Raw genomic sequence first — 18,347 nt, 5'->3', positions numbered from 1 at the left:
ATATATATTATTTAAATATTTCGAGTTTTAATTTATATACTTTGGCTATTTATGAATTGAATCAAGATTTATTAAATTTTAAGTCGTATTATGCATGGAAAGCATTACTGATAATTAAGAATCTGTATAATTCATATATATTAAAACACTTTAGATACTGCAATTATTATTTCCAAATTTCATTTTCATTTTATCAAATAATAATTATAATAATGCCAAGGTATATCTTCAATAAAACCTTATTTTTATCGAGCATATCTCCAATTACCAGTTATAATTTCTTGTCGAGGTCAATGATTTTTAACAATTATATATGTTTTTTTGTTTTTTTTTTGTGTTTTCTATCATTGAAATAAGCATTCAATTTTATTTATCTTTAATTAATAAAAATTGTTAATAACCATCATTACTCTAATGCTTGATAATCTTTTAATTAAGAATAGAGTTTTAAATATTTATTATAATTATATAAAAACAACTTTTTTGCATTATTATTTTATACGTAATAGAAATTTGTATAAATAAAATAGAAAATCTAGAATGCAACTACTTCCTGCAATACCTTACGTTTTTATCAGAAAACTACATTATCGGCAGGGAAAGGTTTACATTGATGTAGATAATATATGTTAGATATTGTTAAATTGTTGTGCGGTGTCTCATTCTCGATATTATAATTTGTATTCTTATGATGTTTTTTTAAAGTATCTTAGCAATGTGAAAAGTATCGTTCAAATGAGAATGATAATATTCAATTTTTCTGTTATTCGCTACAATCAATCTGTTTTTTAAATCAAAGTCAACAAAGTATAACCTCAAATAACCTTCATTTTATACAATGATTCAAGGGTAAGCGCATGAATATCTTATCTATTATATCTTTATTTTTAGAATAAATTGTAATTATTATTGTTGTTAATTATCTTAGAATAATTAGTGTCTGCTGCGCAGCAATAAGAGTGCATGCTCAAATTCAGTCAAGGAATCTTACAGTATGTGTCAGAGACGAATGGAGAAAACGAAGAAATGTAATATTTGATAATGAACGAGAAAGACAGAAAGCTGATGTTGGTAGAATTGAGAAAATATCAGTTAAATATATCAAGCCATCAGGAGAGGAAGAAGTAAACATGATGATGAATAAAGACTTATCCACACCGACTGACTGTGCCTTACACGATTCAGAATTTGCTATGAAGACAGGTGCATTGTCATTGGTTGATGGTATACCTTGGGACATGCACAAACCTTTATCCAATGATTGTAAATTAGAGGTTTTAACAATGCAGATGATAAAAAAGTCCTCGTCATTGAATTTTGCATTTTGGCGTACTTGTTCTCTTATTTTAGGTGCTACGATAGATTCATCATTTAAAGATGATATAATATTATATTTACATAGGTAACGATTATTTCTTATTTGGTACAGTTAATTTTTTTAATATACCGCTTCAGATTAAAATCTGTTTAAGATTTCATTTGTTTTCTGTAAATAATATGGCACAGTTAATTTTTGTTCGTTTTTTAATCTGTAGATGTAATTATCTACAAGCGATTCTGAAGCTCATGTATGTAATTTACAGATTTTTAGTAGTTATACATTTATATTCAATTGCGTTAAAATATAAAAGAAAAAAACGCGTCATTATTAAATCTCTTTAATTATGTAACAAATACATAGGATTAATCACTCAACACTTACAGTTAAAACTAAAATGATACTCCTTGACCTTCCTATAAATTACAGTTTCACGTGGCCAAATGTGAGATCGGGTAGTTTCTTGTGCGATGCAATAATCGATGTAAACAATTGGAAGCCAACGGAAGCCGAGCTCCGGGCGTTGTCGGCCCAATTCGTCAAGTTCACAAGACAGTCGTTGCCTGTCGAGAGACTCGTTGTTAAGGAGGAGATCGCCCTCGACATGTACCAGGAAAATCCCTTTAAATCTCAGCAAATTCCGAACATCGCCAAATCTCAGGAGGGTAATGTCACTCTTTACCGCATAGGCGAGCACATCGACATAAGCAGGGGTCCAATGGTCGGTCACACGGGGATCGTCGGCAAAGCCACCATCACCGCCGTTCACAAACTCGAATCCGAGGAAGAAAACCGGTATCGCTTTCAAGGAATCGCGTTACCCAGTGGTGTTTTCTTAAACCACTTCGCTTACGGTATCCTCGAGGAGCGCGCGAGACAATTGAACAAGACAACTTGGATGCCGCAGAAGCAATTCGAGGACACGGACGAATCTGCGAACACGGTGGTGGCCCAAATTGCGCAAAATTAAATCGAGCATTTCTTTCATCTAGTTTTTAATTTAAATGTATTGGACTGTTAAAAATCTTCGGATAGTAATGACATTTCCGGTGGTTATTACTGTTTGGTAATTTTGAGATTTATGTTACGCAATTTCTTCATTCAGCGATTATATAACTTCTCTATCGTTACCACAATAAAATAATTATAATGATATTCTGACGTTTTCTTGAATATAAAAAATTATTCTTGGCAAGTGATCAATCACTTATATCGTATGTTAACACGTATTAAATACATCATGGAAATTATATTTGGTAAAACGTGAAACAATTTATTTTTTGTTTTATGTATAGGTTGTCATCTTAAAAAATTATAAATAAATATAAACGTTAATAAACGTATAATATAAAGCGATATACCAAATATCGTTAGTTTGGTAGAATTACAAAATAAAAAAATAAATCTTTGATGTACAAACATGGTTAAAAATAAATAAATAGAATCTAGTAAGCTTGGCAGACTGTTAATCCGATTTATGATATCGGGGAGATCGAAGCTTCCAAACGAAATGATTGGGCAGTTTATTACAGGTGGAAGCTGCACAGCTAATATTCAGTCTTAGATATATCTCCGGGCGATGGTTATTTGCGGATGTCGTGTTCTCGAAGTCGTCGCACTTCAACAACGATCTGTTTTCGGGAAATCAAGTGGGCAGTGTGTTAGACTTTGTTAGAGCTGGCCCAGCATGAGCATTTAACGAATAATAGAAATTGCTATTCTAACTTGTTATTCTAATTTATTAGCCGTTTGATCAATGCAATTTTTTCAATTTAATTTCCATTTAGTCTCATTGAAATCGGTAGTTATTATTGATGTATACGCGTGAAAAACATGGTTATTAATATGGAGAAATTGTAACGGTAGATTTTTCTTTCTTTTTTCTTTTTAAATTTGGGAGGATTAATTAAATAAGGTTAAATTCATTTGATCTTACCTAACAGCTAGTGGAGCAAGTTCCGGAGAGCATCTCAATTCGACATTAATTACAAGGTCGTAGCAGGGCTTCTTTCGCGGTATCTTTTTACGTATTCTGTCGTGTACCGAGTATCTTCTCCATGTATCTATAACTTTGCTATCGTATGCGTATTCGTTCATGTTGCCGTAATAAAAAAATCGCCCACCGTACTCACCGTAGCCTAAAATTTAGAAAACGAACAACATTATTTATGGTGAAGTACGTCGAAATGGGGTTGCGTAGGATGTAATCATTGCATTCTTTATTCTTTTGTACATTAAGAATAGAAAAGAATATAGAGAAGAAAATATAAAAGAAAATTAATTTTCTCACTATTAAAAGGATAATAATGTAAAATAATAATGTTGCATAATCTCAACGCATGGACCATTTGAGATTGTTTTCCTTTTCTATTTCTTTTTCCTTTTCTTTTTAATATATCGAATAAAGTATATAAAACTTTTTTTCCATTTGAGGTTAATAAATATTTACAATATTTACAAGCATATTGTCATATTTAAAATATTCTTTATATTATTTTCATGCTCGAATTCCCTTTTACTTTTAATTTCACAATACCATGTACGAGACTATGCACTCTGTCAGTTTAAGTTAATTTGAATTATACGATAATTAATGCTTCTCAATCATTGGATGCGAATATTTTGTCAGGCCTGGCTTTACTTATACTCAGTCTCCCAGCCTTTCAGAGCGAATGCCCATCTTCGACCTTAGTACCTCCGTAGAAGAAATGAAATTCGTAATGCATGCCAGTCTGTGACGAAGCTAACGGTTGATTTGTTATTTTTAGTGTTTAAGTCGCGCGAAAAGGCTGGAGACTTCGTATGAAAAAACGCCGGAAAGTTTAACCGGAATAAGTAGAGCAGGGTGGAGGTTTTGGTGCCGGATGCTGGCTCGACATCTGCATCTTGAGCTCGCGCTCGTAGTGGAGCCGCTCGAGTCGGTGCTCGTTGACGCTGCCCACGAGTCTCCGGAGTCTCAGGTACATGAATCTCTGTCGGTCGCGCCAGGAGTCCTCCTCGCAGTCAGTACCCGGGACGTTGAAGCACGTGAACCACGAGCGCTCCATCACGTAGCGCAGCCTCATGCTGACCATGTTGCCGCGTCCGCGGCGGCCCCTTGTCATCCGGAAGTGGAGTACCTCGCGACCATCCAGAAGGCAGTCTAGTACGTCTACCGGTTTGCAGCCAGACACACACGAGTTCCTGCTGCGAACGTTAGATCATGTCGGTATGGGCTTTCATATGACGGAAAGGAAACGGAAAGGAAACCGAAAGGAAGTCGAAGTCGGGGCATCGCTTCGTTTAATCAAGTTCAATGCGATTATTGCAACTCCCTGACAGACGTTTTTTCTAGACTTACAGAAGTTTTTAACGACTTTGATTACTTTAATTAATAGCTTTCGCTGCATCATCATCATTGATACATTATGAAATAATCGTTTATTGTCTATTGAAACTTTTGAATACACAATTTTCTAATTACTTTTTAGATACTTTACGAATTTAAGATTTAATTTAATTTTATCTTCGGAATAAATCGATTAACATAGCATTATTTTAATTCATAAGAGCATCAAAGGAGATTTGATAAACTGTCGTATATAAATCAGCTATTAGTGCGAGATGAGTTGATGAGTTGACGTATCGCGCGATCAATAATTTTTACGCGAGAACAAAAAAATATACGAGAATATATTAAAACTCCTGCTTTTCGCGTCTCTTTTTTTCGAGCCATCGTCCTTAATTTAAATGCTTTGTGCAGCCAGAATGGGAAGTAGGATCATTGTAGCTCGAGTCCCAAACGCCAGCCAATCTTTGTCCAGGCAAAACTAATCGTAACTAACAATAACTCGCGAGTTCCAAATCAGAGCGAAAGTGAGAGCTTCCGATTTTGTGGAGGGAGCCCCACCTGTTGATCTTGCGCTCGGAAACCTTCTCAAAGTAATTCATGAAACGCTTGCACATGATCCCGAAGCCGGTGATGCAGTGAGCCGGTCCGTCCTTATTGAGCAGCAACTCGGGCCTTGTTCGGGCTAGCTTCAGGAGGTCGTCGAGCTCGTCCAGGATCTGGCCACCGTAGAAGCAGAGCCGAGCAAACTTCTGGTGCCGCGGTGGATGCGTGTAGCGCCAGACGCAGGCACGCAAGAGATCGTACTGGGCCTTCACTAGCTCCAGGTAGTCCCGTGCCTTGGCCCGCGTCGCCGCCTCTTGTTGAGCCTCCGCGGTTACGCTCACTGATTCCAAGTGATGCAAAGCCGAGCGCAGTCGCGAGCCCGCGGAGAGGAAGCCACTGTTGAGGAGCGTCGTTGCCACCGAGGAGCAGCGCCTGTTTCAAGCGACGTTATGCAAAAGAAAAGTCAAACTGCACATTAAAATAAGCCCCAGCTGACTTAAATTTTAAATATCTTGGCAGTAATTTTTAATAATTTTTCAACTGAGACGAGAGCGAGTGAGAGAGGTATATATATTATATATATATTATCATTTACAAAAATTTGTAAATAATCAAATCATATATATATATATATATATGTATAATGAAATGAATTTCTTATTTTATAATTAAAACTTTCGTTTATTGTTTATATGTTAAATCGTCGGTTGGCAAAATGCGAAAGTTTCAATTACCGATCTATCGCAGAAAAACAATGACTGATTTATCGGAATCATTGAAGGATGGATATCCAATAAAGTTACCTATTCAATAATTTCGTCGAATAATAGTACTTTTCAACTTATCAATATTACAATGACAATTTATGAAAGCGAGGAAGTTTACGAGGAAGTTTAGTACGTCATCCTTTTTTATCCAACACGTATGAAATGCTGTCTATTGGTTATTCCCGAATGTATAGTCATAGCTGACGGGACGTGAAAATCAGCGCGATTTCACTCACTTGGAGACCAGTCGTACACAACCGGCGATGTCACGGTAAGGAAGGAAATGCAGGACAATCTCGAGTACTTCCGGCGGCAGACTGTCGAGGTCATGGCTGAAACACGGTTTCTCCTTCGCCGTTTGCGAGTGTCGCAGGGAAACTCGTCGCTGTTTCTGTGGGCGGCTCATTTGGTACCAAAACTTAAGCTGCGAGTTTATCTGCGCGTTGCGCGCCTTGACTCTTTTTCGGTAGAACAGTGTTAAAGCCGATAGGTTAATACTTTCAAGGGTTAGGTTTTTATTTTTTATTCTTGCGCTTCGCTCACGTTTAAAATATATATCTTTATCCTTTTATTATCTTGTCTATCTATTTAGTTTATTTGGAGCTACTGGCGCATCATTAAAAAATACGGCGCCATGGCGTTTACGTTCGGTCAACTCCGGTTCTTTAAAAAAAATTATGTTAAAAGCTGCGATTGGCGCGATATTATAAATGACACGAACAAATGATGTCAACTGTTCATACTATTTTGAATTCGAACACATGACCGGCAGTTTTTCGTTAAATTTTAACGAGCATTATATTTATTTATCGTTTATTCGATTCCCAATGTAAACGAGGGTTTGCGAACTTGATTAACACGATCGTACAATTGAATCAATTTCTATCATTTTAATGCACATTTTATCATTTATAATCGATTGAATATTTTATGAATAACTAAAATAATTGATTTAAACTTGGAAATGAAATTTTCCAGTTACCATAACGTAAAATTTACTTCCACTTACCCTTCAATTCTAATAATATTAAAAGATCAAATTGTATTTAAAACTAAACTCCACTTTGGTTTTAGTGATAAAAGAAAAACAAATTTATACTTTAAATATTCATATTTAATTTTAATGAATTAGTATACGACAAATTAGTTTGATATCGGCATAAGGAATTTTAATTGTAAATTATGCATTTACATATTTTACAAAAATAATAATTTTAAGGTGTTTACGATCTCTGACAATTACCACATAATGAAATGAAAAAATTCTATGCACTAATAGATTGATTAGCAATAAATAACAGAGCATTTTAGATATATTTGCATAGTGCTCATTTAATTACAAATCCATTATATTAACAAAAATTAAATTGTCGCTAAAGTAGGTGCAAATATATCACTTATATTTCTGTTTTTAAAATCATTTTTGCCTTGTATAACTAACTACTTACAGAAACTCATGTCACAAAAAAGCAGTAAATGTATTTTAACAGTAATAAAATAGTTTTGGCAATAGAAATATACATTAATGAAATATAATTTACTGCGAGTATATTGGAATTTTTAAAAATCAATGCAATGCTTTCCTTTAGCATATATATATAGTTTAATTGTAGCTAAAAGACCTCAATATAAGTCTGTGTTGTTTTTCATATTTAATATTCTCTTATTACTTGCAAACTCATCGACTTTCACATTCGACGACAGAACATGTATTTCTAAATAAATAATTCATTCTGCGTATTAGTTCTTTCCCGACCTTTCATTTCTGTCAAGCGCATTTTCTCATATACATCGCGACCATATTGACGTTTCGAGGGTGAAGAGTGTAATTTTCCTTTTTTCTTCTTCCCGTCTTGTGTTAGTGAGCCGTTGGCACGTTAATTTAGAATCTTGTGATGATAAGCTCGACAGTTATTTCTTCTTTGCCTTCTAGTCGCGTTTTGATGTTTCGTTTTTATTACTAAATTTGTAAAGGATATAAGAGCCTTTATACTGTTCTTTGTAAGTTATTTGATTGAAGAAAAAGTTTTGTTACGTTTATGAGTATTATTGTTGAAGTTAGTAAACAATAGTAATTCCAATAAACGTTATTTAAGCCGTTATTTAGGGTGATTATATCAAATAATTTTTACACGGTTAAACATGATTTTTATATGATTTAAAAAAAAATAAAAAGGCTTAGAGAAGTTGATACTCTAGAATTTGTACGTATTGACTAATACAATAATTTTATAATAAAAGTGAAAATTATATTTTGCTATGTATTTTCAAATAGTAGTTTAGATTGGTATACCCAATAAGTTTATTTAATTGATGGAAATAATAAATTTTTTGAACAATGACGTTTTAATATATATCTTTAATGATATATCCCGATTATTGAATTATTGTTGTTTTAATAATAATCAATAATGTTAATCCTTAACAATTCATAGCCTCCTTAGATTGGATCATTGAATTCAATAAAAATAAAAGAAAAAGAATAAATTTATGAATAAATCTAAGCAGCCAAGCATATAAAAGAATTGTTTGCTCATCATAGATTATCGCCAATGTCAATATTTCAACTAACTGTTTTGTATTGTATGGTTATTCTTATTAAAGCGATCTTGTCTACAGGCAAACATAGACTATATCAAAACAGTACAATGCCTTTCAATGTCTGGTTCATTATTATTTTCTTCTTCACTGGAGCGAAATGCACCGAATTCGGAATGTCGTCGATGCCACCAACAATCCTCACCTTGCAGATGATTATTGATTTCGCAGTGGAAGAAAATTGGAAGCAAGTCATTTTCTTCGATTGCATTGGTAACAATGGTACTGTTCCTTGCTGTTTCATTACATTTCAAAGAAAAAAAAGAAGAAAGAAAATAATAATAGCAATAGTAATAATATTTATCATTTTATATATATTAAAAATAATAATAATAATAATAATAATAATAATAATAATAATAATAATAATAATAATAATAATAATAATAATAATAATAATAATAATAACAACAATAATAATAATAATAATAATAATATTAAAAGTACTCCAATTCGAATAATACTATATCGATAAGATAACGAGGGCAATACCAATTATCGTATGATATTTTTCTTGCCGATGCCTGTAGATTGTGGTCGTACGTATGCGATACCACTTATGAATTGTTTTGCCGATCATGGGATTCGAACGTCGATCAAATCATTGAGCGAAACAACTGATTTATTCCAAATGTTCAACGTTGGACTTAGTCGTTTGGGGGTAGTTCTTCTTCTCGATGATATTGATCTTGATTCAGAAAACAACCTGTTTCATAAGGTAATTTAAGGCAAAAAAGGAAAGCCCATCTTTTGAGAAATAATTATATTATATACGTTTTCATTATGTAAATGTAATGAAAAAGTTTTTGGCCATTCACTTATCATACACTCACTTTACACTTACACCATTCACATACACTTTTGATTAGATATTGCATTAGATATTTTTTTTCTTACCACAAGTAAATCGAGGGTTGTATGATTGATGAAAGGGAAATGCAATCAATCTTACATGTTCTCTTACATGTAGTTTTAAATCTTCCGCAATAGTGGAAAAAAATATCCTTCCAACTTACGATTGAAACGTATTTTTAAAATTTCAATTAAAAAATCATTATATAAGAGTCCAGCATTATAATAAGAGTGTTTCTTTTCTTTTTTTATTTTTTATTTAATAAACAGCATATTTTATCCACGATAAACACGATAAACTGTCTTCTAGTCGTAAAATATTAGCTCAGTTAATTTAACGATTGTTCAGCTAACTCCACACAATAAAACTACCAGACCAATTGTTCTCGGTCCCTACGTGTCCTGGCTCGTTGTTAGTACTAAATGGAATACAACCCAAATCCTTAATACGGTGAAAGATTGGCCTATTGGAATTGACACTGACTTCTCTATCACTATGTCCTTCTTAACTGCTGATGTTATTCTTGATGTTTTAAATCAATTCGCAAACAGGTAATATAAAATATATAATTTTTTACTTTATGTATAATTTTTAATTGTAAAATTATTTATTTTTTAATTGAATTTTATTGTAATCACCTACTCTCTAGTATTCCCATTCATTTGATCTAATGTATTTTCTTTTAGTTTGTGCAATTACCTTGACATCTCAAACTCGAACAATTAACTTCAAATATTTTATTATTATCATTTAATAGTATTTATTATCTAATCTAATCATTTTGATTTACATCGACTTCTTCTAAGATTATTTTAATTTGTGAAATTAAATTCTAGAACCTGTCGTCATCTGCATAGTTATACGAAGACATACGACTATGAGAGACTGCGCAGGAGTCAAAGTATTTCCCCACCGGAAATGACATTCGTTCAAGAGTTTAATAATACTTCCAAAATCATTAAAGTTTTTTTCATCGCATCGGTGTATAAAATTCGTACCGAGGGCAATGAGAGTCTCGAACTAGAAAGTTGGGATTTTTGGAATCCTAGTCGACGACACATTAAGAAGGAAAAAATTACAAATAAGATGAGGACGAATTTAAAGTAAGTTTAACGTGTAAATTTTTTTTATTTCTTTCTTTTTTGCTGATATTCATCGAGGCAAATGTAATTTTATTATGAACATTTCCCTTTTTCCAATTTGAATTCCAGTGAGGATTCACATATAAGTACGAGCAAATTTTTTTTTAATTAACAACGATGGTAGTCTGTGTGCGATAGAGCTTACTATCTGTTTTTATTTAAGGCTTCATATCATGAATTTTGGCTTGCGCAATGTCACAAGATATTATGAAACCAACGACGATCCGACGCAAATAAAAAATATCGACTATGCGAGTAGTGTCGAGACATTGCAGGAGTTGATCAATCTTTTCATGAAGTGTCTCAATGTTAGGTAAATATTGTTCAAAACTTCTTACTTAAAGCTTCTCTAATTATATACTTATATTAATACGCAAAGATTATTTTTTACTCGTGCCTTTATTTTATTTATCGATGTCATTATTTGTCTATTAAGAGTTAACTGGCGATTCTAAACAGTCAAGTAAGTAAGACTCATAGACTATTTAAATTATCATATAATTTAAATATCATAATATTATATAATATTATCATAAAAATAGTATGGTATGCAAAATAATGTGCAAAATCAATTATTGTTTCATGTACAATAATTAGAAAATATTTAAATAATACTAATAAGACATCATGTATTCTAGAAATTATATTCATTCTTTATAATTCCTATTTTATTTTGTAATAAGATATTTCATAGAAAATTCTGCGACCTTTTAAATATTACGAGAAAACAATGTCTTTTGCAGTGAAAAAATAACTTTTATTCGCATCGATATACGCATATTAAATTCGAGTTTACAGAAGTAAATCAATGATCTTTACTAAGCTATCGACAGAAAAATTTACTTGTCCTATTTTTAGTCGAAAATAAAAGTTAAATGGAAAATTTTAAATCATGCATGATGTCTTTATAAAATAATCGTTAGCTTTCTAATTAAATGCCCTGCAAATTTTAACTTTAATATATTTATGAATTTCGTCGGACAATTTTATTGAAAATGTTACTTGATATGCTTGCAATTATCCTACCTAAAGATTTCACAACGAATAAAATCATATATTATCTCTTACAATAAAAAGCCAGTTTACTTATTTTATTATTGTAATTATCAATAACAACACACATATAAATTAGTAAGTGAATTCGATATATTAATCGAATAAAAGTGCATCGACAGTTTAAAAATTAATTTTTATATTTTTTAATTGGTTGTGTTGATGACTCAATGTCATGAATTTTGAATATAATTATTGCATGAATGCATAAACATAATTAATTCGTCGTTAGGCGGTGATTTTATTATAACGAAATTTATACGTAGACAAATGAAATTTAATCAAACGTAACGTACGAGAATAAGTTGATAAATTTGATCATATTTTTATGTTTCAAGAACGATCAATTCTATGAAATCAATAGCGAATGTAAAATATCCGCTTTCACACATATCTAGAAGATAATCATATTCGCGCGAGCTTGCAATTTTTAACTTTAAACACAAAACTTGAATGCAACTTATAATTTAAACGATAATAAAATACGGTATTCCTATAACGCGTAATTTGGCCCAAATCGATATTAAAGCTTTCATTTTTTCAAAAGAACCATGACTTAACCGACACTTGACCAATCTTTGTAAATAGTAAAATGGCCTTTGGCAATCGTATTGTAGATAAGTGTCTCGATATTCCAGTGCAAATATCACGAATTATGTCACGGCGCAGACAAGCACGACGAGCGAATTCGTGAATGCAATCATAAATGGAGATATCGACCTAGGCGTTGCTTATTTCGACGTCGACCTTGAGCGCCAGGACATGCTTTCTTTCAGCTATCCAATCGTTCATTACACGTGAGCGGCTCTTCTTTTCTACTTTTCATTACGAAGAAAGGACTGTCGATATTTTGTGCATCACAACGCAATTTTCATACAGTTCTTTCTTAGAAATGTAAAAAAAATTATTTATTTCCTATTGTCGATATTTAGATTTTCATACAATAAGTACTTATTTCTTACTCGGAAATAGGCGAATTCGTATCTATAATAGTGATTTTCCCTATTTTTGTTCTAATTTCACAGAAGAAGCATTTATTTTAAGCCTCCGCAGACATCCATCAATATATTTTTACGGCCATTTAGTAAAAAAATGTTACTCTGTGTCCTAGCGACGTTGGTATTAATAATAAGTGTAATGGAGATTATAAATTACGTTACACTCTTTATTCATTGGAAGGAGGATAGAGAACATTTTGGTCTTGGGGAAGCGACACTTTGGTGCATCAGTATCATGTGCATGCAAGGTATGTAGAAGAATCGTATTTCTAATAAACATTTAGTATGGATAAATTTGCACGTAAACATTTCTAAAAAGGATATTTTCAAAACGATTCATACGATCTATTACATTAAAGTTTTGTATTTTTACTCTTGCTCAATTGATAAGTTTATGACTTTGCATCGCGATGCTTTCTTTATCGTTGCATTAAATACGATAATCATTATTTTTATTGCCGTTAAGATGCTCTGGTTTTATGTCGATCAAAAGTTTCTTCCTATTTGCCATTATCGATCCAATGAAATCGATGATATTGAATCGAAAACTCGTGCTTGCTTTATCGATTTTTAGGATCGCCTTGGACACCAAGAACGCGAGCTGGGAAGACTGTGCTTCTGGGCAGCCTAATGTTTTCTCTGATGACTTACAATTCGTATTCCGGATCAATAACGTCAATTCTGTCGGTGAAAACAACCGCGATCAGCAACGTATCGGATTTCTTCGATTACGATTATGTCTTCGGTTGTAGCAAAATGGACGATGCTTACATAACCGTTAGTTCGCTTTTCGCAAAAAATCCTATTTTCATTGCGATGACAATTATTCTATTCTAATTCAATTCTAATTCATCAATGTCAGAATTTAATATCGTACTTCACAATAAAACGCGTAGGGATCAACGACATTTTAACATCCGTATTTAACCTTATAATCCAACTAATTAGCACCATGTCCAATATGTTTTTATCTACAAATTGGTAAATACGAATTCCTTTTTTTGCAATGAGTGCATTGTATCTCGAATCCTCGAATGTCAAATGAGGTCCACTAGGTAAACCAAGGAACGATCATAATATGCTTTTTTACTGACAATTTTTTTAGACCAAGGAAGAGCTACGTAACTTTTACGTAAAGGCCTTGGAGAAAGATCAGCTGAGGGTGTCGGAACAAACGGGCCTCGAGAAGAGCATCAATGGCAGCTACGCGTACTTCGTTACGGAAACGGTGGCCAGGCGTATTTTGCGCAAGGCCCTGATGTTCCAGAGGTGCAAAATTAACGAGCTCCAGACGAAAACGCCAGGTGTCTTGGCGTTGCCGATCTCCGCCGTTAGTCCTTATAAAAAAGTCATTGATATCAGGTACGCCCGCCGACGAGAGTCGATGTTAACGAGTGCATGGAGGAACTGCTTTTGAGTACGAGTCAATGACTCAATCGAAACTTAATTATATCTTTCAATTTTTAACTAAGGTGTCTTTGTTTTGCCAGTAGTTATTTGCTTGGCCAGAGGTAGCGTGACTCGAAGTACTTCCTCAAATGCCAATCTCAAAATCGCTATTAACGGCCACTAACTCTTTGGCATTTCTTTCTCTCTATCATTCATTTTTTTCTTGTCATAATTATTTATAATTTAATTTGCCAAAGGCAGCTGATACTTGCGTTAGGCGCTGAATAATAATAGAAAGATGATAAAGAATCCAATCGATCGTTGAAGGAGCATCGCCGGTACAGATTATTCGCCGCGGACTATTATTAGAGGTCGCTTGGGTATTGTCATGTGGTGAATTCCTAACCTTCTCCCTTTCCTCTCAGGTCACACCTCGAATAGTTAAATAATGGCGACTCTCGATTTAGAGGCTTTATTTTCTCAACATTCTACTCTCGCAGTCTTGCGCGTTATTTAGGAAAAGTCTTGTGACATTGGTGAAATAATATAAACACTAATAATTATCAGGTTGGTTGGTTAGAATCACGAGATGGCCGACTAATTGGGTCTGTGCGCACTTTAGTGCATTCGTTGAAACCACAGTCGTGCGTAAAAAGTATATAATTTGCGAATCATTGTTTTGTTTTGTGTTTATGTTTTAATACAAGTCTTACATTCCAATGTCGATCTTAATTTAAAATTCAAAATTTCAATATTAAAATATAAATAAAAATATTAAAATTAAACTTGCATCTATTAATGCGGATACAGATTCGGATAAGTTCGGATATTAATGAAAAATGCCATTAATCGCTTGTAATTGCTGCACTCTTTTCCTATCCGAGCTTTAAGTATTCTTGTTGTATAAAGTTTGATAAAGCTTCTTCATAATGGGTTTTAAAATTAGTTTAAAACACTCGAGCTAATGTTAACGGCTATTTCATCTATTGTATTTTGGAGATAAAAATCGAGAAAAAAATCCACGTAGCCTTTGATTTAAAACTAAAGACGTCATCGGAATCCGATCGCAAGCTCTCTCTACTCCTTATGTACAACACGTGAATAACATGAACAAATCCATCTCGTAGCATTCTGCGGCTATGGCAGTACGGCATCCTGCCGAAGCTCAGTCTCCTAATAAAGCCTCCGCTGCTAAATTGCGAGGGTGTCCTCAAATATAACCAGGCGCGTTTTATGGATGTTTACGGGGCATTCGTAATCCTACTGGCGGGGGTCATCGGGTCCATTGTCATTTTTTTCATCGAGCGCACCTGGGCCAGCAGACAGAGCCTCAAGGACATTCAGATGCGTATCACCGGCAAATACGAGGATACGCTTCGACCGCCTAACGATGACGTCTTTGACACGACCAGGCGAGTAGACCTTCGGTATTTTCGGCTTTTAGTGCTTACGACCACCTCGAGTTTCGCATCTCCAAATGAGAAATTGACTTGGACGCATTAGTGCGAATGAGAGAAGCCCTTTGGTATCGAATGTGTTAAAATTATTTTTATAATTTGCACCGTTTACTTGTACCATTGCAGATTATCCTTGAAAATTCTTAGTTTGGATCGTTCGCAAGGAGAAGCGAGGCAAAGCAAGGATAAAAATTTGTTGACTAACGACGAGTTCGGCTCAAAAGGGATCGGTAGTATTAAAACTCGTGACTTCGGAGGAGGAGACCTTACAAAGCCTCGAATACGCATCAGAGAAGTGCAATTCATAAGGTTTCCTGATAAACGTCCACCTCTTTTCCCTTACTGTCCATGAAGGCGTTCGATAAAAAATTCGGGCTTCTTTTCATGCCTATGAAAATTATTTTATAGCCATTTTACATTTTAGTTATAATAATAGTTTTTTGTTTTTGTATAAAAGAAAAAAAAACGATTTAAATGATTAGATATCTCAAATAGTGATTATTTACTTAATTAATAATAATGCATGTATATCCTGTACAAAACCTTTATGTAAACAATAATAAATTTATTGAAAATTTTACTTCTTTTACATAAAAATAGATTTTTTCGCATACGATTTACGATTTCACGCACGCATGCACATACACACACACAAATGTGTAACCTTTTAAATATTTTTTTAAAAATAAATAATAGACTAATTACTTTCATTATTAAAATTCATTATATACTTGTTTAAGAACTTATTTGACAATTCGATTTGATGCTTAATTAATTAATGATTCACGTATTTCAGTATAATGTTATTCGGAGTTTTTTGTTAAATTATCGCGACATAATTTTTTATTGTTAATACGAATTTGTGGTATAGCATATTATATTATAAGATTGTAGTTATTCATTAAATATGACGTTTGAGGAAAATCAATTTTTGTACTTAAAAAAAAAATAAAAAAAAAATGACAATGTATTTTGTAACTGAATAATCGTTTACAGTTATTTCGTAATAATACGTATTGCAATTTAATAACTAACGTTTCCAGTTTATATTAAATTTGCACCGTCATTATTTATATAGAAAAATTCGTAATTAAGATGAAATTTTAAATACTTCATTTTCTTATCTATTTAGAAAAAGATCTTAATTACTATTTTCAATCGCTTTATATATGATAATAAATAATAAATGATAATAAATAGAGATGATACCGTTGAACAATCCAAAAATTAAAAAATTACCAATTCTTGACCGGTAAATTACGGTATAGAAAATATTTTCAATCTTATTTCAGTTATACGCTGTTAAATAATTCCATTGTACTGTCTTCCGGAAGTATATTCTTGCTCTTAATTATTCTCGATATGCAAACCTTAAAGCGATTAATTGTACATTATTGGTTTTATCTACGATAGTTCAATAGGACATTGTATTATTCTTTGCGCAATATATTTGATTACAGAGTTCATAAATAAATATCAAACAAAAATAAGAAAAAATGACATTTTAATTTTTATATACGACATCCGTGTTATTGCTACCCTACTCCTTTCCTGTTATGCCCGCAATACAAAATGCTCCTCAATTTTGTGAAGGTGGTACCTCTCAAATATAAGATGTACAATGATATAAAAAATACATCACCTTTTCAAAACAAGAAAAATTATCAACGTTATTTACATAGCTAAAATTTTACTCAACATTTTATTTTATCGTTTTCGTGGAAATGAATTACCAGACTGCAATCGTCGTCCTCGCAGTGACGGACGTATCTTGTCAAAAAGAATAAAATAAATATCGACGGAGGAAAATAACGAGAACAAGGAAGTCCGTTGCTTCTATATAATGGCCTTACTTAAGCTATTTTCAACTTCTCATCGAGCAACACGAAATTCTTGCTATTGATTACTGTCCTCCACTGTGTTCTCTCGACCGCCGGTAAGTTCTTTCGTCTCCTAAGCTCTTTCTATCTCATAACGATCCGCTTTTTATCTTTGTTATCAATTTTGCGATGTCGATTCGGATAATTTAAATATAATCTTGACAATTCCTTGCATACTATCGACATTTATGAGAAAGCATCGGAGCAAAATGCGCCAACGGTAGATGCGGCTATTTCCTCGCGTCAGTTAAACGGTTATTGTGTATATCTATTATATTAAATATTAAATATTAAATATTAAACTATTAAATATTATTATGTATATTGAAGCGCTCGTAAGTCGGGTTAGGATCGTAAATTATTAAATTAAAGATTACAATGCGTAACGTTGACGCACCTCTTGCGTAAAAACAATATGTAATTCGCATTTACATACAATTGACAAGATTTTTAATAAGTGCAGGCACGTGTCTTAAGATAGAAAAAAAAGAAAATAATGAAAAAAAAAAATACGAAGACTATTTAAAAAGAAAAAAATGAAATCTCTTTATAGAACTGACCGATGAGTATTTGGTACGCCTACCCAGGGTGACGTATAACCTTCTCAGCTTTGGGAATTGGACCAACGTTTCTGTATGCGCGGCTCACTGCCTGACTTTGAAGAAGGCCGGCGGCTCGTGCAAACATGGCATGTGCCATTGTCGGAAGTGAGACCAAATAAACATTCAAGAAGCCTCGGAAGAAGCTGTTGGGCATGAGATTTTAGGCTTTCTGTTTATTGTAACTTTTAATCAAATTAACCTTTGGTGAAAAATTGATTGTTATAAAGTCACATTGCTTTACTTGTATTATACGCATCGTTAATGAGGTACGGTTTATATACAATTCATTTTTGGCAATTTCCAGAAGAACATTTACATTACCATCTTTGAGAAAGATCGGATTATCAGTCAAGTTTTTCTTACATAGTAGCTAATACAATTTCATGCGAGGCATTTACAACATTTTAGGAAAAGCT

At 33.0% G+C, this 18,347-nt stretch overlaps 4 protein-coding genes across 4 annotated transcripts; 3 read left to right on the top strand and 1 right to left on the bottom strand.

The window, feature by feature from the left end:
- The first annotated feature begins 632 nt into the window (after positions 1–632).
- Positions 633–2,473, top strand: mRpL39 (mitochondrial ribosomal protein L39). The gene is made up of 3 exons (XM_011498206.1): positions 633–849; positions 929–1,402; positions 1,748–2,473. The coding sequence occupies exons 1-3, from the start codon at positions 839–841 to the stop codon at positions 2,286–2,288; spliced, it is 1,026 nt and encodes a 341-aa protein (XP_011496508.1). The 5' UTR covers positions 633–838; the 3' UTR covers positions 2,289–2,473.
- A 201-nt stretch (positions 2,474–2,674) lies between these two features.
- Positions 2,675–6,365, bottom strand: LOC105365488 (uncharacterized). The gene is made up of 5 exons (XM_011503669.1): positions 6,196–6,365; positions 5,208–5,624; positions 4,146–4,504; positions 3,255–3,456; positions 2,675–2,949 (listed from the first exon to the last, which is right to left on the bottom strand). Exons 1-5 carry the CDS (start codon positions 6,363–6,365, stop codon positions 2,784–2,786), a joined length of 1,314 nt encoding a protein of 437 aa, XP_011501971.1. The 3' UTR covers positions 2,675–2,783.
- Positions 6,366–8,607: 2,242 nt separating this feature from the next.
- On the top strand, positions 8,608–15,801 carry LOC105365478 (uncharacterized). The gene is made up of 11 exons (XM_011503658.1): positions 8,608–8,779; positions 9,088–9,275; positions 9,759–9,961; positions 10,247–10,513; positions 10,716–10,865; positions 12,244–12,402; positions 12,631–12,851; positions 13,178–13,380; positions 13,709–13,965; positions 15,120–15,419; positions 15,576–15,801. Exons 1-11 carry the CDS (start codon positions 8,608–8,610, stop codon positions 15,799–15,801), a joined length of 2,346 nt encoding a protein of 781 aa, XP_011501960.1.
- Positions 15,802–17,021: 1,220 nt separating this feature from the next.
- LOC105365471 (defensin-like) lies at positions 17,022–18,040 on the top strand. The gene is made up of 2 exons (XM_011503645.1): positions 17,022–17,118; positions 17,883–18,040. Exons 1-2 carry the CDS (start codon positions 17,022–17,024, stop codon positions 18,038–18,040), a joined length of 255 nt encoding a protein of 84 aa, XP_011501947.1.
- The last annotated feature ends 307 nt before the right edge of the window (positions 18,041–18,347 follow it).

Source organism: Ceratosolen solmsi, unplaced genomic scaffold, assembly GCF_000503995.2.
Source record: "Ceratosolen solmsi marchali unplaced genomic scaffold, CerSol_1.0 scaffold10, whole genome shotgun sequence".
NCBI classification, from domain to species: domain Eukaryota; kingdom Metazoa; phylum Arthropoda; class Insecta; order Hymenoptera; family Agaonidae; genus Ceratosolen; species Ceratosolen solmsi.
This window is presented reverse-complemented; position numbering and strand designations above follow the sequence as displayed.